Genomic DNA, 21,893 nt, shown 5'->3' with positions numbered 1-21,893 from the left:
CCGGCGGGGCCCGGGCATGGAGGCGGCGGGCGGCGGGCCCAGGTCGGCGGCAGGCCCAGGTCGGCGGCGCCGGGCGGGGGCGTCAAGGCCTTGCGAGACGCTGTGGGCTTGTAGGGGCTGTGGTGCCGTGGGGCTGGGCGGGCTCGGCGGCTATACAGAGGTGCTCTGTGACGGGGAGCGCGGGGGGCGGGAGGTGATGGGGGATGCTTCGTGTGCTGTGAGGCAGGAGGTGCTGGTGCGGACCCGGGAGGCAGTGGGGGTCTGTGGCCCTGGGGGTGCACTTGTGATGGGAGGCAGTGTGGGGGATGCTACGGGGCAGGGAGACCTGGCTGTTACGGGGCTGGATGCGGTGGGGCTGTTGGCGTGGGCAGCTTTTGAGGATGGGGCTAAATATCGGAAAGTGTCTGGGCGCTGTGGGGCTCGGTGCTACTGAACCGGGGGAGCCGGGCGCTGTGAAGCCACGGGGAGGTGCCACAGGGCTGCGCCTGGGTGCCTGGACCTGGCAGGGGAAGGCCTCGTCTTTGCCTGGGGTGGGGCCAAATCCAAGGTTCCCCACCCCTTGGCTGTGATGTTGCCGATGCTCTTGTCTCTGCTCGCGGTCGCTGTCCCATTCCTATGGGCTCGGTGCCTCGCTGGGATGTGGGGATGGCCATGGGCAGGGCGAAGGCTGGATCCCAGTGCTCGGCTGGGCAGGGGAAAGTTGCGTGGCTCTGCTGGAGCCTCATCTCTGTGGCTGTGCTGCTGTCTTCAGGCTGGTGCCTGGGGACAGTGGGTCTTGCTCTGGAGAAGGCTGTCTGCCTGTCCCGTGGGTTCCCTCCCAACAGCCGCCGCTGTTGTAGGTGAGGAAGCTTCTCCAGGGGGCAGGAAGATGCTGTGTCTTTGGAGGAAAGGGCTGACCTCAACATCTGCTTCTGGCTGCAGTGTTTTGTCTTTTACCACACTGACAACATATGGATGTGTGCCACCCAAAGGCTGTACGGCAGGAAGTTGTTGCTCCACTTTGCACCTGCTTTTCAAGGAAAAGCTCTTGGCAAGCCAAAGGGGAAATGTGGAGAAGAGGGTGATGCAGGCGTTTGCATATCTCACCTCTCCTGTACCAGGGTATAGAAAGCCTGGTCAGGAGCAATGCCTGTGATCTGGAATGGGCTGCTGAGTCTGGGGTCCTCATATCCAGCAGATCCTAACCTTGGGGTCAACCTCACACTCCTCAGACAGAGTGGAGGAGAGCCCTGGCTCCTCTGGGCAGCCCATCTGGATGCTGCAGCTTCTGCCCTCACCCTCCCTGCTGCTCCCCAGGGACTGTCTAGGTGGGCACAGCAGCGCAGAGGGACAATCCCTGCGGGAGGGACTCTGAGCTCTGGCACCAGTGCCTGGCACCAGACCAAGGCGAGTGCTTGGCCCAGGCTCAGAACGTGCCTTGGCAGGACCCCGGGGCAGCCTTGCTGCTTAATATTGATGGGTATTGCCTGCACAGAGACCTGGGGGCCCCAGCCCTGCAGATCGTTTTCCCATATGCTGGGCCAGATCAGGTTCCTCATCACTCCTAGCAAAGCTTTCAGGTGGGACGAGGGGCTCAGCAGGCAGGGGAGCACTGGCCCAGGGCTGGTCCTGGTTGCTCTCATTTGCTGGTATGTGGCACTGTTTAAGGATCCAGGCGAGGAGAAGGAGGAAGTGTTTGGACTCTTGGAGTGAGGTTGGCAGGGCAGCCTCTGCAACCTGGTCCAGAAGGTAAACCTTCCCTTGAGGTGAAGGGAAATAGCACCCTACTTTTTGGGGATAAGGAGGGACTAGGGGTGGAGGGGTAATTTTGCACTGTCTCCTTCACATGTTCCTTGGATTCCCCTATTCCTGAACATGTTGGGAAGGGCTGAAGTCATCCCTGGAAATGGCCCAGCATCCTGGATGCTCATGTCTTCTCTGGTTTCCTCTGAGTCAGACTCTCCGTGTCACTCCCCCGGCCCCCTCCCCGCTGGGAAAGACGAGATGGGACCAGAGAGCACCTGAGCCCAGATGCTGAGGGGCCTGTGCCCCCTGATCCATGCAAAGAGACATCCTGGCGACACCAGCCCCGCAGCCTCCAGGAGCCTGGGCTCATCTTCTCCAGCTCGGCATCCTTGGCAGTTCAGGGAGCTGCACTACCGGCATCAGCGCGTCAGGGAGGGGAAACCCTTCCCGAGGGACAGCCAGACAGCAGGGTGGCCTGCCCACGCCGAGCTCCTGTCCCCCCAGGCGAGGTGCAGCAGGGATGAGGAGCCGGCAGCGGATGTTTGCTGCGGTGATGCGCCTGCTCCTCAAGTGCCTGCGGCTGGGCCGGCGGCGGCGGTTCAAGCTGGTGCGGCAGGTGGAGCAGCTGTGGCACTACGGACACCTCTGCCTCCGCTCCCTGCTCTACAACTCCTTTACCAACGGCGATGTGGTGCTAGACTCTCTCTTCGAGCCGGTCTACTGGCTGGTGGACCATGTCACCCGCTGGTTTGGTGTGGTGAGTTCCCCTCACTGGGCAGGGTACACGTGGTGCTGGGGCACCAGGATTGGGCCTGCCTGTGCTTTGGGCAGGAAGTGAGCTGGGACCTCAGTGTGTGGTTCAGATTGGTTTCCTCTGGCTCTGTCCTGCCCATGCCTCTCCCCTGGCAGCAAGGGGCAGGTGCTGCCCACTCCAGTGACTCAGGCCCCTTTCCTGTAGGTGTTTGTGGCACTGGTGATTGGGCTGACGAGCTCTATTGTGGCCATCGTGTACATCTGCCTGCTGCCCCTCATCCTGCAGACCTACACACCTGCCTGGATATGCTGGCACCTTGCCTATGGACACTGGAACCTCATCATGATTGTCTTCCATTACTACATGGCTATCACCACTTCACCTGGGCACCCACCACAGGTGAGGCACCGAGCAGCAGCACAACTTCTCCCAGTTGGACACTGGGGACCAGCTACAGATGGTCAGTGGGAACAGCCTGGTGATACTGTTGCAGGATGCCTCTGAGAAGCTAGGCTGGACAGTGTAGAGGGGGGAGGCAGCAGGGCGGCATAGGGGACAGCTGGAGGGTTTAAAGGGCACAAATCTCTTCTGATGTGTGCACAGGCCAAGAATGACCTCACCGGTGTGTCCATCTGCAGGAAATGCATTGCACCTAAGCCAGCTCGCACCCACCACTGCAGCATCTGCAACAGGTAGGGCTCCCTCCCTCTGCCTGGGGCAGCCTTTGGAGCCCCGCTCCTCACCCCCTGCCCAGTGAGACAGGGGCCCTTCTCCTCTGCTCTGCCACCTCCTTGCCCTGTCGCTTGTAGCCTGCAGGGCTGAGGGGAGCCTGTCCCCTCCCAAACACACCACTTGCACTGGCTCTGACACTGGCACTGGTCTCCTCTCTCCCAGGTGTGTGCTGAAGATGGACCACCACTGCCGTATCCTTCTGCAGTACTAACCAGTGGCACACTCCTGGGGGGAGCCAGCCCTGCTTCCCTCTTCTCTCCCAGTCCCTTCTCTTGAGGAGACAGCCAGCATAGGAATGGGTGATGGGAGCAGGGCCCAGAACTGCCCTGGTCCCTGGGTTGGGTTTGGACCCATGGTATGTCACAATTATGTACCTTTAACCCCAGAGGCAGCCTGGCTAAACAACTGTGTGGGACACTACAACCACCGCTACTTCTTCTCCTTCTGCTTGTTCATGACCATGGGCTGCATTTACTGCAGCATCAGCGGCTGGGAGATGTTCCGGGATGCCTACGCAGCCATTGAGGTGAGCAGCCTCAACTGCCATGTGCCAAGGCTGCCTGGCTTCCCCAGGCTGAGCTTGCAGAGCAAGTGTGGGCCAGGCCTGGTCATATCATGACTTTGCTTCCTCTCTTCTTCCTCCTGCGAGGCCCCCAGCTGCTCTGGTCCTGTGGGGTTGTGAGGGGAAGGGTCCCTGCCCCACTCCTCTGAGACACATAACTGGTGCCCTGTTTTCCGTCCCCTTAGAGAATGAAACTGCTTGAGAAGGAGAGACTGCAGGTGGCTGCCAACCAGGTGGGACATCCCTGCCCCCCAGCTGCTCCAGGCAGTGTGGAGCAGAGCTGCCCTGCAGGCTGGGTCCTGCTTGGGATTCTGCTCTCAAGGAGCACCCCACATCAGAACCAGCCCCCATGTTCATCTCACATGTCAGAGAGCTGGGGCTGGTCAGGCAGCTCTGCTATGAACAGTGCCTCCAGCAGCTTGGGGTCTGCCTTTGTGCACCCAGCTTCCAGGGACTTGGGCTGGTGACAGCTTCTTGGCATGTGCTGCTCAGGCCATGGTCTCCTGGTGAAGCTGCAGCACTGCATACACATCTCTCCCTGACCCCCAGCTGCAGTGTCCTGACCCAATCCCATGGCTGCTCCCTGTCCCCTTATCTCCAGCCCACTGTTCCTCATGCCTGTGCCAGCTCTGGGTGTCTGTCTGTCTCGTGGCTGTCCCAGGCTGCCTCCCCCTCACCCTGGCTGTTGCACTGGTTCCAGCTGCAATCTTTTCTTGCTGTCCAAGCTCTGCAGCAGGGAGGGGTGCAGCAATCCCTATCTGGCTTCTAACTGTGAAACAGTTTGGATAATCCTCCCCATCTGGTCCTTTTTCAGACATACTACCAGACCCCACCACCCACCTTCTCCTTCCGCCAGCGAGCTTTCCACAAGAGCGTGGTCTACCTTTGGGTCCTGTGCAGGTGAGGGGGCCCAGGGGCTGGGGAGAACAGAGTAAGGCCTGTGACATTGCTCACCATCTACCTGCCTGGAGGTGGGCTTGCTCACTCTAGTGCAGATGTCACTGCCCTGTCAGTGCTTTGGGCCACAGAGGAGAGATTTTGTCTCTGTCATAGTAGATTAGACAAGCCGACCCACTTACGTGGCTGTGGGTGTGGGGAGGCAGCCTCAGCCCCTGCCAGCTGCAGCACCAGGGAAGGTTCCACCTGCTGTCCCTTGTCATACCTAGCTCGGTTGCATTGGCCCTGGGTGCCCTCACACTGTGGCACGCTGCCCTCATTACCCGCGGGGAAACGAGCATTGAACGGCACATCAACAGAAAGGAGAGGCAGAGACTGCAGAAGAAAGGCAAGGTGAGCATAGTCCATGGCACGCGGGCTGGCTGGGGCAGAGCCAGACGTGATGTGCCACTCCCTGTCCTGCAGGTCTTCAGGAACCCCTACAGTTATGGCAGCTGGGATAACTGGAAAGTGTTCCTGGGTGTGGATGTGCCAAGGTAAAATCCTGGGGAAGCCCCTGCCTGAGAAGGTGGTGGCTCAGCAGCTCTTGGGGTTGTAGGGACAACAAAGGCTCTCCTTGGGCTGCTGAGGGAGAGGACAACAGTGAACATTAATCCCACTCTGCACTGCACTGGGCTTTGTAAGGTGTGGAAGACCTGGACATCTTTGGCCTTGTGCCTCAGGAGCCCTGTCTGGTGACAAGGTGGCCTGCCCAGCACACCTTTGCCAGCAGAATCTCAGCTGAGCAGCTCAGCCATTGTGGCAGCTCAGGATATGGTTCCTCAGATCTGAGAAGCATCAAGACTTCACCTTTTGGCTGTGGCCTCACTTTCCCCACAGGCACTGGCTCACCCGAGTCCTGCTGCCCTCTCCTCACCCGCCCCATGGAACAGGCCTGAGCTGGGACCTGCCTCCCTGTGTGATGGAGCAACGCGCACCACTTCTGGCAATCTGAGGCCCTGTGCTCTGGCCATCCCTTCCCACAGGCAGGAGAGCGCAAGGGGGACCCGCTCCGCCGCTCCAGCTTCCTTTGGCCAAAGTGCCTGGCAGAAGGCTGGCACATATCGCTTACCAGAGCCAGAGCCATGGGAGACTCTCTGGACAGTGCTGGTGCCTCGATACCTGCCCCCTTGGCTCTTGGTGGCTGCAGGCAGCCCAGGGGCAAGGTGGCAGAGCTGCTGCTCCCTGCTCCAGCTAACAGTGCTGGCCCTCATTAGCACAGGTACAGACCAGCATTGGCCCAGCTCAGCTCTCTGAAGGGCTGGGTGCAGAGGATGGCACCCCCATCCCTCCAAGTGCTCCTCGGGGAGTCTTTTTAAGACCATCTACTAAATACTGTTTTTTTTTTTAAGGGAGTCTGTTTTTGTTATCTTGTGGGGGCATGGACTTCTGGGGATGGGAGAAGAGGGACCACAATGTTAAATGAGGAGGAAGGGCCTACTACCAGCAGCATCTTAAGCTAGTCAACATACAGAAGAACACTGAGGACCCAGCCTGAGCTGCATGGAGAACCTCAGAGCATTATCAAAACAGATATATTTATTCTTCTGGCAATTGGTTTGTCACACACCACATGTGTGCACAGACCTGTCCTCTCCACTCACATGTGGTAGGGGCTGTCCATCACTGTCCCTGGCTGCAGCAGGGGGTGGGCAAGCCACAAGCAGCACAACTCCTTCCCTGCTGTGGGTGCTGGGAAGGGACAGCAGTGAGGGGTGCTGTCTGCTGGCCTGCACGCTCCAGCCCTAGCACTTGGGGCAGTCCTGGGCTCTAAGGATCCAGAGGCTCCATGGCATCAGTCGGATGACTTGGTGGCTTAGCGAGGCGCTGGTCAGACTGTTTGGGTCAGCACAGGGAGGGGACAGAGGGCGCTCACCTGCCTGGGCTCCCAACCAGGAACCTGCAGGGACAGAGATGGTGCCATCAGCCATGTCCCCTACACACTGGCACCCCCTCAGCAGCTACTTCCACACACTCACCATTCTCCACGTGCTGCCACTGCTTCCTTTCGCACCAGCCTCTTTTTGTCGTCCAAAGGCTTGGCCAGTGCCCGGATAACTCGGCCCTTGTATGGGAGCAGCTGTAGGACACAAAGAGCCCCTTCTGAGAGAAATGGATGCTGGCTGCCCCCCAGGAGGTTTGTGGCCCCCTTGGCCCTCTTCACACAGGAGCAGGCAGCAGGGTACTGCAGAAGCACTTACCACTGTTGTGGGCAGACTGGTGAGAGCATGGGCACAGCGCAGGGCGGCGATGCGGACAGCCTGGAACAGACAGGAATGAGGGCACCACAAGGGGCAGGAGAGAGGGGCATAGCAGGAAGGAAGGAGGGGGTGCACGCACCATGGTGGGGCTGGAGGTGAGGTTGAGGAACTTGGTGACCAGTGTGTCGACATGCAGGCTCATGACCTGGGGAGCTTCGAGCAGCAGTGGGTGAAGGCAGCTCAATGTGGAGAGCTGTACTACACGATCTGAGCAGGACAATGCCTCAAGCAGGAGGGAAAGCAGCTGCAGAGAGAGGGAGAACACAGGAATCATGAGTAACCCCAAACTGTGCACTCTGCAATGTCACAGCTCACCCTACCTGTCACCCAGGCTGACTCTTACCGTGGGCAACTCTGTCACCAGCACAGGTTTGGGGAGGTGGTTGAGCACATGGGACAGGCCCTTCAGGTAATTTGCCTTCACATCTGTGGAGAGCAAAGATGGTTACAACCAGCCTATAGAAGGAGGGGATGCTGGCTCAGGTCCCCTGGTTAAAGGGTCAGGAGTGGTGAGGCTGGGCTGGGGGTGGCCACTCACCAGGGCCAGCCCCATGGAAGCCTTGCACCAGTTTGGGGACATTGTCAGTGAAGAAGCGCTGACGGAACATGATGCGCACATCAGCATGGCAGCTCTTGTGCAGCACATCCGGGGACTCGGCCATGAGCAGGGAGAAGCCATCAGCTGCAGCAGGGCCCAGCTCCGTGTCACCCAGCAGGCCCAGCAGCTGCAAGGGAGAGAGCTCTGAGACAGAGAACCCTGCTGCTGTGAGTCTCCAGCCAGCCATGGGGGAGCAAGGCAAATTTCTTAGATATCACCCAGCCCTACCACCACCTACCTTGTCTGTCAGGCAGGAGCTCAGGGGATGGTAGCGCAGTACCAGAGCTTTGGTCACCTGTGCAGGCAGAACAGTCAGTGCCAGGACGGGTCCCCCAGCCCCACTCATCCAGGGCAGGCCTTACCCAGAGCAGCAAGGTGAGTGCCTGCGTTCGGCAGGGCCCCTCCGCAAGGATGGGCTCCATCCTGTTCACTGCAAGCTGCAGGATTTCATCCAGCTGCTGCCCTGGGGATGGAAGGGACAAGCTAAGCCATTGCCCCTGTCAGCAGTGAGCAGGCTCACTGGGCATCTTCCCCAGCCTCTTTACCTGCTGGGTGCTTGTTCACCAGCCCTGCAAAGCACTTGGCAGCTGTGGTGGCCGTGAAGGGACAGTTGCAGGAACAGCTCAATGCCAGCAGCTCCCGGAGCAGCCATTCCTGCTGAGGGATTCCCACCTGGACGAGACAGAACGTGTTATGGCTCAGGGCTGCAGTGCTCCCTCTATCTGTGTCTGTGGAGCTTAGTGTGGAGAGTGTGGAGGGTGCTTGGGCAGGGCTCCTTTCCACCTTGCTCCCCATCAACATACATCACGGGGCAAGGAGCAGACAAAGGCCATGAGGAGGGCAACCAGGCGTCTCTGTGCCTCCAAGCACTCCCCATCCTGCAAGGGAAGAACAGTGTCCATGTCATCACAGCCCTTGCTGCCAGCCTGTGCCAACATTCTCATTCCCAGCCCATTCTGGTGCCCCAGCCCCAATCACCAAACATACCCCGAAAGGCTGGAAGGAGGAGGGAAAACTGTTTTGGGGTAGGAATGAGACTTCTCCATCCAGAAAAAGGGGCACTATGTGAGACACACTCTGGGCAGCCAGCCTAGGAGAAAAAAGACATTGTAATGTGCTGCTCTACAGTGGTCAGCAGAGACCTCCCAGGAGGCACAGGGCCACCCTGTACAGATAGCAGCAGGGGGCATGCAGCCTGCTCTCTCCCCACGATGGAGCACCCAACTTCCTGCCCCAGCTTCACTCACTCAGGGCTCAGGTGAGTGGTGGCAGCACTGATGACTGGGATCATGGCAGCCAGTACCTCTTCCTCCAGCAGTGCTTTGCCTGGCAGTGTATGGGTGCTCTCTGCAGATAGTGGGAGGAATGGAACTTGCTGGAGCCTGCTGTTCAGGTGGAGGAGGCAGGCACAGCCCCTTGAACCCACACCAGAGTGGGGCAGGGAACAATAAAGCCCACTCTTGAGGGCCATGGGTGCCAAAAGACATGAGCAGCAGCACCAACTGCAGGATCAGGGACCCCTGAGAGCTTGGGAGTTGCCTGCTCTTCCCTCTCCCACTCCAGCCCTGCACTTACCTTGCATGGCTGCCTGCACAGCCATGGCCAGTAGGCATGGCACCACTGTCTGGTGGAAGTACCAGCAGCCCTCGGCATCCTGTTGGCACTGCAGGGCCACGTGGTGCAGGCTCTGGCACACAGAGACAATTTCTTGGGTGTTCCTGGCCTCGGTCCCTGCAGGGCACAGTCACCACCAAGTCAAACAGCCTCAACACCCAGCCCCCTGACCTGCATGGCATCTTGGGACAATGCATCTCCTCTGACTCCCACTCCACCAGTGGGATTCACAACTCAGGTGTGGGTTCCTTGTACCACTGCCATTCCAGCTCTCTCCCAGCCATCACCAGTAACAGAGGCAGCTCCTGCCCAGACATGCTCTGTGGAGCTGCCTGCAGCAGCTCCATTACCTTTCTGCACCTTCTGGAGATGCTGTAGCAGGACAGGGACAGTCTCTCTCACGATGCTGGTGTGGGTGGACACAGCTGCCAGGGCCTGCAGGCAGCGCTGCTGCAAGGAGTGATGGTTGTGGGAGCTTTCCTCCCTCTCTGAAGAGGAAACACAACTCAGAGGGGGACCTGGCAACACCCCACCCAAGGGCAGTCAGGCCTCAGACCCTGCCAGGGCAGATAGGGTGAATCAACACAGCAGACCCAGCCCATGCCAGGCTCACAGCACTCTGCCTGCTCTGCTGCTGAGCAGCTCCATCCCACAAGGGTGTACCTGGCCACACACAGGCTCACTACCAGAGCAAACACAGCCTTTCCTATGCCAGCACAGGGAATCCCCCAAGGACAGCCACTGACCTACACCACATAACACAGCCCCACTGCCTGGCAGGAGCCCTACGGGGATGGGAAAGGCTTTACCCCAAAATCAGTCACCACTCCTTTCCCAGCCCTACCTGACTGCAGCTCCTCTTCAAGCCTGGGTACCATGCGTCCAGAGAAAACCTTTGGGTAGGTGGGGGCCATGGACCCAGCTGCCTCCATTGCTGCTTCACTGCCAGGGGGAAAGAGAGTGGAAAAGGTAATGCAAGGACTGCAAATCCAGGGTTGTTTGTACACCAGCTGCACAGACCTGGCCAGAAGGTGTCTACAGAATCCCATTTCTCAGCAACTTGCCTTTTTCACCCTTCAGGGAGTAGAGCACAGCCCCCTACTTTGATAGGCTCAGATTTTCTTATTTCCAGCCCATGAACTGTCTGGTTTCTCCCACACAGTCTTCTTGTTCAGAGTTCCTGTGCCTTCCCTCAGACTACAGCCCCTCTGTGCAGCAAAGCCAGGCTTTGTTCCTCCTCCCAGAGTGTGGGTGACTGCCATGACGCTAGACCACCCCTCACCTGCTCTGGGAATCCTCCTCATGCAAAGCAAGACGGATAAGGTGATCCACAACCAGCTCCAGATCAGAGGAAGACAGGAAGCCTGGAACAAGAGCCATAAAGGAATCTTAGCCAAAGGCAAAGATGCTGGTGTACTGACCAGGATGTTTCCGCTCATCCAGGCCAGCAGCAATGCAGCAATACACCAAATGCCAGAGATACAAGGTGCCCAGCACAAACAGGCAAGAGAGAGACCACGTGTCCCTGCAGCTCATGGCTTGAGTAGAACTGTATGCTGCTGCTACTCCTGTGCACTTAGAAGCAGCAGTCAAGGATGTCCTAGCAGACACCATGTCTCTCAGAAGAGAATGACATCTCCCTCTGTCTCAAGTGAAAAAAGGCACCAACCTTGTAGAGAGCCCAGGACAGTCAATGCCTTGATCCCAACCAGCTGCAGCTGCACACTGGGATCCATCAGCGCTGAGAACACCACAGAGCAAACAGGGGCTTGGAGCGACAGCAGAGTGTTCTCATCTGGACAGAGGGGCAAGGAATCACTGCCTGTGTCTGGCTGTCACCACACAGCCACCATCATGGCACTTGACAGACCCTTTCTGGGTTGTGGACGTAATTTTCTGAGCCTGAGAGAGTTTTCAGCCTGTCAGTGGCTGATTTGTTTCCCAAGGGAAGTCTTTTGGGAAACTTTTCTCTCTCAAGGACTGTTTTGTAAATAGGGTTTTGGTTCCCAAAACAGTAGTGCACAGATGTTCTGAATGTGTTTTTCTCTTGTTCCACCAATAGGACAAGAGAGGTTTTGTTCCTTTTGCCAATCATGTTAACCTGTATGGGAACACCTCATAAAAGAGGCTGAAAACCCCACAATAAAAGCTTCTACCTCCTTGAGATGAAACCTCAGCTGTTGTGGTTGAATCTATGATCCTATTTCATGTCCACTAGTGACACTGGGGTGCTGCATTTGATACCAAATCATGCAGGGTCCCTGAAACATGGCAGGAGCTCACACATGCAGCCACACTGGCCACTGAGTTTTCCTTGTCCGTCAGCATACAGGAAAGTGAAGTCAGAGGCAGCAGCCCTTGGGACACAGATGCCTCCAGAGGAACCAGCCACCCTCACCTTCTTCTGCATGTCCCCACTTCTGCTGCAACTCCAGGAAGCCTAGTAGCATTTCCAGGATTGTCCTCCTCTGGCTGCTCTGCAGGGACACAGAAGTGTAACCCAGATCACTGTCACTGCTGGGACAGAACTGCACCTCAGCCCAGCACTGCAAGGTCACAGGGTGCCCACGGTGTCTCTACCCACAGCCAGGGAAGGACATCCTCTTAAGACACCCCGCTGCCCCCAGGCCCTGTGGAGCCAGGGGGTGCCCCTTACCTGTGTGTGCTTGGTGTACTGCTCCAGCAGCAGGGGAAGGACGCTGCGGGTGATGCGGTGGAAGGTGCGGAGGGAGGCACCCGCTGCTGCCTGCAAGAGTTTGGCACTGGGCCACACCAGCTTCATGTCAGGCTCGCACAGATGGTGCCTGCAATCTGAGATAGGCTGGGTGTCAGCTGCACCGGCACAGAGCTCCTCTGCCTCGCGTGCGGGGACACAGCTGATAGCGGGGCTGGGATGTGCTGCCAGGGTGCAGCTCTCAGCTGCAGCACAGCCTCCCTAGCTGAGCAGCTTCCCACAGCTCCAAGCACACAAATAGTGCAGTTCCAGAAGAGACAGAAGCAGCTCACTCCTCATGTTCTCCCTTCCTGCAGCCAATTACCTTGGAGAAGCCAAAAATTGCTGTGAGGACTAGAAAGATAAAAGGCCTGAAGGAGAAGAGGAAGGCAGATCTCTACCTAGGAGGATGCTTTCAGGCCCGGCTGCATGGGACAGGTCTCTGTTAGCTACCTTGCAGGATGCTGCTGAGGAAAGAATCCAGCAGATCCTCAGAATCAGAGCTGAGCACGGAGCGGGAGAGGCAGGCAGAGAGAGCATGCAGTGCAGCCAGGCATTCCGTCTCAATCTTCTCGCTCGCTGTCTGGAACACCTGGAGGAAAGGCCATAGGATGAGCTGAACTCCATGCCAACAAAAACCGCAGGCTTCAGGCTCCCAGTGCAGGCTGAAGGGCTCAGGCTCCTGCCTCATTTCCCCACGTGATTTGAATGTGCAGCATTGCACATTGAAGCCACACGGACACGCTGATAGGGCTGGCCGTCCCCTCCACTTTTCAGCTGGGGCAGTCCAAGGTCACGGGTGCTGGCTGCTGGGAGATAGGGGGCCCACCCGCTCTGGTTGAGAACTCCTGCTCAGCGGAAGCCCAGCCATGGTGGAGCCCTGCAGTACTTACCTCTCTGCGCAGGGATGACCAGAGGCTGGGAAGGAATTCCTGCAGCTCCTTCTGCCCATAGATGGCACAGCAGGCAGTCTGCAAGAGGGAGCCAGGAGAAAGCATCACAGAGAAGCCAGTCCCAGGAGGACATGGCACTGGGACACTGCCCATCCTGGCAGGCTCATGCTGAGCTGCACAAATCACTCAAGAAAAACCGGAAAGAGTGATGCAGACCAAACCAGGACTCTGGAAATTGTGACTCTGCAAGGGAGAGTATCTGGCTGGCAGGGAGAAGGGCTCAGAAGTGGCTGGCTGCTACTACTGCCACAGACCAGCTGTAGGTTGAAGGGAGTAGGGGATCTCCCTTACCAGAGTCTGCAGCGAGTCAAGCTTGGCACTTTGCAGTTCTGAGTCCAACTTCTCAATAAGCAGAGGGAGAAGGAACTGCAGAGAGAAGCACTTTAATTCAGCCCATCCCTTGCACCACTTTGTCCATGGCCCTGCAAGGATGCAAGGCCATGTTCAGCCTCTGCCAGGTGAGCAGAGGTGAAGTGGTACCTGCAATAGGCAGTCCCTTCCCAGGGTGTCAGTCAGCACCCTCCCTATGACCAGCCCCAGCTGGAGACAGGGCTGCCCAAGTGCAAAGCTCCTGGTCCCAGTTGTTCCCATCCCACAGAGTCACAGCAGGAGCTGCAGCACTATGAAAGGCAGCCTGTGCTTAGGGAACAGTGAGGTGCTCAAGAATCCCCAAGGAGCTTCATACCTCAGCAAATTGGGGTGTGGATGCCAGTACGGCCCGGAGGCTCAGGATCAGGTCTTCCCTCTGGATGCCATGAGGATCATTGGGGGGCTGGAAAAGAAGCAAAAAGCAGGTCACACACCAGTCAGGAAACATCCCAACCCAGACATCTGCCGAGGCTGCATCACTTCATCTCCAGCAAGGCAGCAGCAGTACCAGTCACTACAGCTATCTTGGCACCAGCCCGTCTGCCTGGGTAATACAGCTCACAGCTGAACACTGCCCAGTCAAGAGCCTTGGCCGCCCTCTCATCCCACTCCCTGGAGGGGACACAACCCCCTAAGAAAGCACCAGAAAGAAATAAAGAATAGGCTGTGGCACGTGGCAGACTCACCGGAGTAAAATCAACAGGAAAGTAGCAGGATGTAACTTCAAACAGCTCCTCCACAAAGGGACCTGCAGACAGAGGAGAGAGGGGTTGAGCAAAGATATCAGGCAAAAAAGGCACAGCAGCTATGTTTAGCACCCACAACAGGCCGGCTCTGAAGCTTTTAAAGCATGTTAGGGACCACCCCAAGAGCTGTCCTTCCAATGGCTCAAAGAAAAGGGACATATTTCCCAGTCATCTCTGCATGGCAGGTTTAGGCTCACCCAGGGCATAGTCCTTGGCAATGAGATCACGCACAATCTGGAAGGCCACCAGCAGATTGCGGGGATCCTTCTCCCCATCCATGACCTGGATGAAGCCAAAGGTGAAGTTGGCACCCAGGCCTTTCAGCTCTGCAGAAAGAAGGAGTGTGAGCAGGTGCAGGACATCAGACCTCACAACATGGCATTAAATCAGCTGAGTTGCCCCCGCCCCACAGTCCTTTTCCAGGTCTCCCAGACAGAGCCACAGAGCCCTTGGAGAAGGTCAAAATGAGTTGTTGTCCCAGCCTCAACAATCCCAGAGTAGCTCTGGCATCTTCCCCCTCACCTTCCTCCCTGGTGCTCATGAAGTTGGTGATGATGCTGTAGACTGTGTAGCGGTCCAGCTGCAGCAAGGACTGAAGGGAAGAGAAGACCAATTAAAACCATCCTCTACACATGGCAGCACAGCTACCCACTACCCCATGGGTAGTACATGCCCCTGAGGGAGAGCAGGACCCCCAGCAGCTCAGCTGCTGTTTCCTGGCACAGAGATTCCATTCATCACATGCAAAGTGTGCACATGCCTATGCAATGGCACCTGAACATGACTGTGTCCCATCACTGCATGAATGCACTATCAGTCACACCAGGGCCACACATGCTGCCCAAGGCACTGCCAGCAAAAACAATCTTAAATGTGAGGAGAATTGTACTGGGGATACTTAAACACAGCCTGGAGAATGGAGCAAAAGGAAATAATTCCCCTATGGCTGAGAAAAGAGAGGACAAGGGCCAAACAGGATTCTCAGCTGCTGTCTGTCTCTCACAGTGTCTCTTGCAGTGAGCCAAGCTGTCTCTAAGCTCTGCAGAAGCACTGCACTGTGCTGAATGTGGCCAGTCCTCAGGGCAGGCAGCCCATCCCCAGACACACAGGGTGCAGAGATTAAGGACAGGAAGATAGGAAATCACATTGCTCACCTGCACATGTACCTCCTGGAAGATGGCTTTGAGCACAGACACTGCAAGCCCTGGGGACAGCACCTCACACATGCTCTGGGGACAGGAAGAAAAAAGCAAGAATAGAATACCATGTTGGCAGCCACATAAGGGAGCTCCTGGCTCCGTGCAGCAGCTGCCTGCAGGATCCTCTTCCACAACAGGGAGATCTCTCACAACCCCTTCCCGAGACAGAACAGGACACAATGCCCAGCATCTGTGTTGTGCAGGGTGGCCAGGGAAACCTTGCCCCAGTACCAACACAGGGCAGGAAATCAAGGTAGTCTCAGGTCCCCAGCTCCTCCACAAGAGGCACAGCAGGAGAAGAGAGCAGACAGGGCAATGTTGCCAGATGGGCTGACAGCCCAGCCAGGCCCTGCTCGACACACTGCTCCAACCCATACCAGGTGTTGCACCTCCCTGACACTGCTCTGGAATGCATCCCAGCACTGTGGGCTGGGAGTGCGAGCTCACCAGTGCTCGGAGTCCCTGGAGCACTGAGGGAATCACCAGGTGATGATCTTGCAGTCGGCTTTCATAGAACAGGACCAGATGCAGCACTGTCAGAAACAGACACCAACGTGTATTAGCCCTAGGAAACACAGCTGCTAGGTGCTGGCCCCAGCTCAACCACAAGCTGAGGGATTAAGAGTGAGCACAACTTGCACTTGTGAATGGGACAAACTGATGCTCTTGGGTGCACCTACCTGGCTCCAACACCTTTGTCCTCTCCTTGTAAGCAGCCCTTGCCTAACTGCAGAAGGGCAGCAGCCAACTCTGGCTGCTGCAGAAGTGCTGGAGCTACCCAAGAGGCATTTGCCCTGGCCTGTCCAGACATGTGGATGCAGACACCAGCAGTAGTGTGGCAGTCTGCTCAGCGGAGGCTGGAGGATGTCATGGGGTGGGGCACAGGGCTGGGGCAGGAGTTCTAGCTTTCTCAAACTTGGCTCCACAATACGTTCCTGGCCCCTGAGTCACGGTCACGGGCGCCTGCACACACCAGCCCTGGGGAGTGGTAGCAGGAAGCAGACTGGAAGAGCCGGCTAGCAGCATCCTGTGCCCACAGCTGCTGCAGAAACTCAGCCCCCCAGGAGGCAGCCTGACGCAGCGCTTCAGAAATTAACTGCGTGAGCAGGGACACGAGGCTCTAACACAGCTCACGCCCCTTGCTCAGCTGTCCTGAGTCTCTTCTCCTTCAAGTATCCCCACTGACCCTCCCCCCACTTCTGGCTGCCTCTCCAGAGCACCCCAGTTCCCATCAGTCATCACACCTGACTCCAGATACTGCAGTAGGTAAGGCTCTATGCACAGCTGCTCTCAGCCCTGCCTGGCTTCAGTCAACGCCAAATTCCAAGGACTATGCATCTTTTACTTCCATCCTCCCCGTCCTCCACCTTACTTACTAGCTAGGCCCCCTGTCTAGCCAGCCTGCTGGCATAAGTTCAACTTCCCAACTGCAAGGTGCCAAAGCTTGTTAGCACTTACTGCCTTTCCCTGCTGCCAGCCAACTGCTATGGGGCATTTAACAGAGGCAGACTTTCTCCTTACCTCCATGTACAGTGCATCTTCCCCTCCCCACTCTAGTCCCCCTCTCCATTCTCACCCTTATACTGATCTCCCCTCCTCCCCAGGCCTTAGGGTTCCTCCTGAATTAATCTGGCCAGGCTGCAGTGTGACTTGGTGTGTGAAGGACAGTCTTCCTGCTCTGAATCATCACCCAAGGATTGTGACATACAGATGTATCCCCAACATGCCCCACGTGGTGCTGAGCACACCTCGGCGCACAACACCCACACAATGTCAGGGGCCCCAGCTGTTCAGGGATTTCGTGTGTTCAGACAGTGACCTGAACTGTGTGGTGAGGTTGGCAAAAGGGCTGCAGTGAAAAACCTCATGCCCTCCTTGGACTTTGACTCTTAGAGACAACTCAAAGTTGTCACAGTGTTAAATCAATCCCTTTGCCAATTTCAGGACAGACACTTTAACGGCACAGGCTTCGTCCACAGACAGATACTCAAGGGCCAGAAAAACCCTTACCTTCCTTCTCCTGGAGCAGGGAGTAACACTGGAGCAGGACTTGTGACAACAGCTGGATGCCTCGCCCACGTGTTCGAGGATCTGTGTTCTCCAGGCAAAACCTAGGCCAAGAGGGGAGAAAGCCCAAGAAGCCTATTGTGAGCAGATACATCCTAGCAGGAAGCACATCCTGAGCAGGCACATTACAAAAACAAAGAGGTGACGCTCTGTGGGCCCAGTCATGCCTGACTTGCTGGCAGAGTGGAAACAGACACTTCTCCCCCTGTCCGTGCTGCATGCATGCACTCAGCCCCAGAACCATGCAAAAGAAATCCAAAGTCTCAAATCAGACCACAGAAATTGCTCTTGCACCATGGCCTAAAGATCACAAGGGTCAAAAAGGGTAAAGCCTCTTACAGTGAGGCAAGTCCAGCCCCCATCTTGGGAGAAATGAGCCTAGGCCATGGTAGTTTGGAGACAAAAGCAGAAGCTAAGAGTGCCAGACAACTTGTGACAATAGTGTTGTGCAGCTATGTGCTCAGGCAGCTCTTGCTGGGGACAGCCCCAACTGAAAAGTGCCAACTTGCTGCCTGCCACAACATCTTGCCTCTGTCCTGCCAGGGCATCAAGAGCTGCTCTGGCCTTGGGAGCTGCCCACATCCAGGGAGGGCAAAGGACTGCTCAAGCCCCATGCTGTGAGCAGACAACATCCTGCCCACTGCAATGTATCATCCAGTGCTGAAGCTTATCCTGGATGAGCACACTTGTCCTTCTAACTATGCCTCTTTGCATGGCCCTTACCCATACAACTGTATGTATAACTTGCATAAGGTTTTTCTTACCCCAGGGCTTCCACAAGCTGCAGCACTGTCCACCTTCCATCTTTCACCCCTGGAGAAAGGAGATAAAGAGAGTGAAAAAGAGAGATCATGCAAGCATGCTAGTAGAGATGGATGCTGGGAACCATCCCAGCACTGCAGTGGGAAAGGCTGGTTGGTGCTGACTCCCCACTAAGCACCAAAGGAGCCATGTGCACTTAACTGGTGGAGCAGCCTCCAGTGCTGTCTGCAAACACCTGTGAGACTGAGAGCTGAGAAGAGACAGCCAGGGAGAACTTGCCTGCACTTTGCCTCACCCTCTCCCCGCAGCATGGCTGTATGTGTGGCTCCTAAGACAAATCTTACTGTGCTCCATTTCACTGAGATACTAAAACAGCTCTAATGTGAGAGAGCTGTGAGGAGAGGGCAGCTCTCCTGGTGTTTCCTGAGGAAGAACTGGCTGAACAAGCAGCCCAGACACGAGTGATCACTCAGCTTCCCACCTTGACTCCATCACCTCCATGCTGTGCTGAGCAAGAACTGCACAAACTTCTTCCAAGATGGTGGGCAGGGAGAAAGGCAGTTTTGTGGTCAGAGGAAGATAAAATGCTGGGATTCCTGGAGTCTGTTTCCAACTCTGACTCAGATTCCTTGCCAGGTTGCCTCAACCACCTCCTGCCTCTATATTCTTGCAATTCAACTGGGGGAAGAGTCACCCCTCAGAAGGCTTTGGTAAGGACCTGTTTTTGCTGCACCTTACAAGAATGTTGGCAGAAGGGCAGATTCTCCATTCCTGCCACCCATTGCCAATGTGGCACCTCCCCAGAAGGAGAGCTCTGTGTATGCCCTCTGCACAGACATGGGGTGACAGGCAAGGGACTGCCTTACCTTCAGACCCCTAGCCTGCAGCTCAGGTGTAAAGTGATATTGCTGGAAAACAGGCAGCACCCCTCATTCTCTGCCTGGACAAAACAGCATTCCTCCACAAAAACACCCAAATCACCTGGCAGTCACTGAGACACACTGTCTTTGCCCAGGGGCACTTCTGGGCACTTTGGAAGAACGTGCTCAACTCTCTGCCCTGCTGAACCTACACAACTGACAGGGCACCTACCCTCGCAGAAGCCCAAAGGTTTCATTATGGGCTTTCTCAGGCCTTGTTCCAGCTAGTGTCTCCAGCTGTTGCAAGCATTTACTGTCTCTTCTGAAGCAGTTAATTCCAGTATTAAGACACCCTGTTCATCATAGAGCTGTCTCTAGGAATGGGATGACAGTGTTTTCTGACAGTGTGTTCTGACAGCAGGCAGTTCTGACTCCAGAGACAGAGCTTTCAATCCTGCCTGGCGCAGCAGGGAGAGGGAGCCTGAACTGAGAAACAGAACAGATAAGTGGAGCTGTGTGGAAAAGAGCCCAGCAGGTCTCAGAATTGACGGGCACAGACTGAACAGGGGGTGCCCTCAGAGACAGCAATAATGTGCTGGCAAAATTTCTTGCAGAATAACGACCGCAAAACAGCATGCAAATGCTGTCCACTAGCCAAAGCAGAATGGGCTGCAGAGAGAGCTTGGATGGCCCCTCCACATCCAGCATCCCAATATCTCGCTCTGCAAGCTCATGAAGAGCCCTTGTGTCTCTGCACCATCACGGAAAAAGTCTGAGAGAAATGCTATCGGTATGGCCAGTTGCTCTGCCTCTCTGTGTCTGCAGAGACCAAAAACAGCTCTACACAAAGCTTCTGGTTCCCTACTCAACAGGGAAGAGCTGCAGTGTGATGGCCAAACCACAGTCAGGTACTGATACTCCCTGTGGCCAGCAGCAGCGAGGTCAGCAGCTCCTTTGCTCAGCTCAGCAAGGGAGCTCCCTCTGTTCTCAAGGACCCAGGTGTAACCAGCTTGGCCTCACATGGTGTGGCCACCCCTCCCTGGCACAGCCTTGGAGCATGGCATGCTTGTGGCCAGCGCCACACAGGCCGTGGCATGAGCACCAGCACAGCTAATTGGACCTGCCTCATCAGCACAACAGGCACAGTGGTGAGCCCCTGAAACTGCTGCCTCCACATCTGGCTGCAGCATATATGCCCCAAGGTTAATTAGGCACCTTGAATCCCTTTACCAGGAGGGGCTGCCTTCCTATTCTGGGATTCCTGAAGTTCCCAGAGACTTAACAGAAGCAAGCCATTCATCCTGTGCTGGACTGCTACTCTGAACCAACCTGCTCTCTTCCCTGACAGGTTTGTCCCCCTTTCAATGTCCTTCTAGATATTAGTCACTTCTGGAGGCCTTCCATTCTTGTTTCCCCCACACCCTCAAAACGTGAGTGCAACATTCACAGGGAACATGTAAAGGGTTCTGTAACAACAGTATCCTTCTCTCGCCATTTTTTAAGAAAGATTAATTCAGCCTCCTCCTGCCACCCATTGACCCATGCAACCCAACCTGCCTGTGACAGCACCAAGGCCTTTCTGCCATTTGACAAGTTACACTCATTTTAGTCCTCAGCAACAAATTGGGGAAGGTCAATGTTTTTGTTACAGCAATTGCACAATGGCCATGAGCTTAGAAAAGACCTCCCCTTTTGCTCAAGGATACAAAATGCAATTTAATCGTTTCTGATGTGTGGTTCTGTACAAGGTCAGAGGGGCTCAAGGACACTTGCCAGCCCCTCTGTGAAGGTGGGTTTGTCACAAGAGACACACAGATGAAAAAAGGTGGGGGGAGCAAGTGGGGAGCAATTCTCTTTGTATGTCTTCCAAGAGACAAAGCTTTCTTCCATGCACTTCTGTAACATGAGATCCGGTGACAACAGCAGTTGTAAGATTATCCTTCCCCACGTCTATCCCAAATACATCAGAGACTGTGCGGCCCTTCTGCAACATCTTGAATGTCCCACAGTTTAGTGAATTCCTCCTAGTTTTCTTGGCATTTTCTTCCCTCTGTGTTACATGGGCCCTTGGGTTACCTTCCTGTTTTGCCGGCTCATCTCATCACCAAAACACTACACAACAGTTCACAAGCCATCAGGCCTTGGGAAAGGCCTATAAGTTACCCATAAGTATAATGTAACATATATAGACAGCCCTTCTTGGCTCTCTGAGCTCATTCCCAAAACATGCTGAAGCCACTGCCTCCAAACATAAAAGTATCATCTTATCCTTAGAAAGCCACACTCCTGAAGCTGTAACTTCCCTAATGCAACACAGTCACCCAATTGCTGTTCCAAGCAGAAGGATAAATTATCCGATGAAAGCAAATACCTCAAGCTCTGCTAGAAAAGGGGGAGAAACCACAGTGAGGGCAGTCTGCAACGATCATCTCCCACGGATGCTCAGCAAGGCCATGAGCTCTCTTCCCACTGTCGATTTCTCTGCACCCACATGTGCTTGGAGCCCCTCAGCCTCGCGGCTGTCCCGCTCTTACCACACGTCTCCTCGGCAGCTCCGAGCTGCAGGCCCTACCCATTCCCACGTGCCCTGCCCCGCACGGCAGCCTCATAACCCACAGACACGCTCCGTCCCGCGCCGCGCCTCGCCTCCACACCCCACCCTACCCTACCCCACCCTGCCCTGCCCCACGCTTCCTCCCGAATCCCTCCCCACACCGCCACGACCCGCCCTTACCCGTGCCCACGCCCGCCCCAGGCCCAGCCCGGCCCCGCCGCTGTGCCCACGCCCAGTCCCGCCCCACCCCCGCCCCCGCGCGGTACCTGCCGCCACCTCAGCGGCGCGGCCGTCCTGCTGCCCGGACACGAAGTCCCGGACGGAGGCGGCGAGAGCCTCCGCCCCGGCCCCGGCCGCCGCCATGACACCCGCGCGCAGGGCCGCGGCCCGGCCCCCCCGGCCTGCCTGCGCGTGCGCGGGGGGCGGTGCCAGCAGTCACGTGCTCCCCTGGGGCGGGGCGTCCCCGCGCGCACACCGGGCCCCGCGCG

At 56.5% G+C, this 21,893-nt stretch overlaps 2 protein-coding genes across 13 annotated transcripts; one reads left to right on the top strand and one right to left on the bottom strand.

Moving 5' to 3' along the window:
* Window positions 1-3: 3 nt before the first annotated feature.
* Window positions 4-10,528, top strand: ZDHHC16 (zinc finger DHHC-type palmitoyltransferase 16). Of its 8 annotated transcripts, none has more exons than XM_033515859.1 (10): window positions 4-42; window positions 2,230-2,482; window positions 2,684-2,878; window positions 3,083-3,171; window positions 3,374-3,402; window positions 3,604-3,737; window positions 3,959-4,006; window positions 4,588-4,673; window positions 4,940-5,206; window positions 10,345-10,528. In XM_033515859.1, exons 1-10 carry the CDS (start codon window positions 17-19, stop codon window positions 10,502-10,504), a joined length of 1,287 nt encoding a protein of 428 aa, XP_033371750.1. In that variant the 5' UTR covers window positions 4-16; the 3' UTR covers window positions 10,505-10,528. The 8 variants fall into 8 exon arrangements, with proteins under 8 accessions (XP_033371750.1, XP_033371745.1, XP_033371747.1 ...); XM_033515858.1 differs by lacking the exon at window positions 4-42 and having other exon boundaries at window positions 132-2,482; window positions 4,940-5,063; window positions 5,136-5,206; XM_015632711.3 differs by lacking the exons at window positions 4-42; window positions 10,345-10,528 and adding an exon at window positions 5,550-6,060 and having other exon boundaries at window positions 152-2,482; window positions 4,940-5,063; window positions 5,136-5,206.
* Window positions 6,223-21,797, bottom strand: MMS19 (MMS19 homolog, cytosolic iron-sulfur assembly component). Of its 5 annotated transcripts, XM_015632705.2 has the most exons (31): window positions 21,672-21,797; window positions 17,994-18,042; window positions 17,173-17,273; window positions 15,610-15,695; window positions 15,118-15,192; window positions 14,486-14,555; window positions 14,161-14,289; window positions 13,904-13,965; window positions 13,534-13,620; window positions 13,140-13,214; window positions 12,789-12,866; window positions 12,349-12,487; window positions 11,839-11,993; window positions 11,581-11,659; window positions 10,852-10,977; window positions 10,465-10,546; window positions 10,027-10,124; window positions 9,533-9,670; window positions 9,144-9,299; window positions 8,816-8,915; window positions 8,556-8,658; window positions 8,372-8,446; window positions 8,114-8,240; window positions 7,931-8,031; window positions 7,807-7,863; window positions 7,509-7,695; window positions 7,314-7,396; window positions 7,050-7,214; window positions 6,911-6,970; window positions 6,689-6,789; window positions 6,223-6,609 (listed from the first exon to the last, which is right to left on the bottom strand). In XM_015632705.2, the coding sequence occupies exons 1-31, from the start codon at window positions 21,766-21,768 to the stop codon at window positions 6,582-6,584; spliced, it is 3,069 nt and encodes a 1,022-aa protein (XP_015488191.1). In that variant the 5' UTR covers window positions 21,769-21,797; the 3' UTR covers window positions 6,223-6,581. The 5 variants fall into 5 exon arrangements, with proteins under 5 accessions (XP_015488191.1, XP_015488192.1, XP_018862746.1 ...); XM_015632706.2 differs by lacking the exon at window positions 10,852-10,977; XM_019007201.2 differs by lacking the exon at window positions 15,610-15,695 and having other exon boundaries at window positions 21,672-21,778.
* Window positions 21,798-21,893: the final 96 nt, after the last annotated feature.

Source organism: Parus major, chromosome 6, assembly GCF_001522545.3.
Source record: "Parus major isolate Abel chromosome 6, Parus_major1.1, whole genome shotgun sequence".
NCBI lineage: Eukaryota > Metazoa > Chordata > Aves > Passeriformes > Paridae > Parus > Parus major.
The sequence above is the reverse complement of the archived record's forward strand: the minus strand, read 5'-3'. Positions and strand labels throughout refer to the sequence as shown.

What these genes read in the sequence shown, in the direction of transcription:
- ZDHHC16 (XM_033515854.1), top strand. Translation starts at nt 2,039, where the DNA reads ATGCAAAGAGACATCCTGGCGACACCAGCCCCGCAGCCTCCAGGAGCC. An exon ending in TCACCCGCTGGTTTGGTGTG is followed by an intron (nt 2,483 to 2,683) that starts GTGAGTTCCCCT and finishes CCTTTCCTGTAG; the next exon opens with GTGTTTGTGGCACTGGTGAT. An exon ending in CACCTGGGCACCCACCACAG is followed by an intron (nt 2,879 to 3,082) that starts GTGAGGCACCGA and finishes ATGTGTGCACAG; the next exon opens with GCCAAGAATGACCTCACCGG.
- MMS19 (XM_015632705.2), bottom strand. Translation starts at nt 21,768, where the DNA reads ATGGCGGCGGCCGGGGCCGGGGCGGAGGCTCTCGCCGCCTCCGTCCGG. An exon ending in GCTCCTGCCTGACAGACAAG is followed by an intron (nt 7,696 to 7,806) that starts GTAGGTGGTGGT and finishes TCTCCCTTGCAG; the next exon opens with CTGCTGGGCCTGCTGGGTGA. An exon ending in CTTCCATGGGGCTGGCCCTG is followed by an intron (nt 7,397 to 7,508) that starts GTGAGTGGCCAC and finishes TGCTCTCCACAG; the next exon opens with ATGTGAAGGCAAATTACCTG.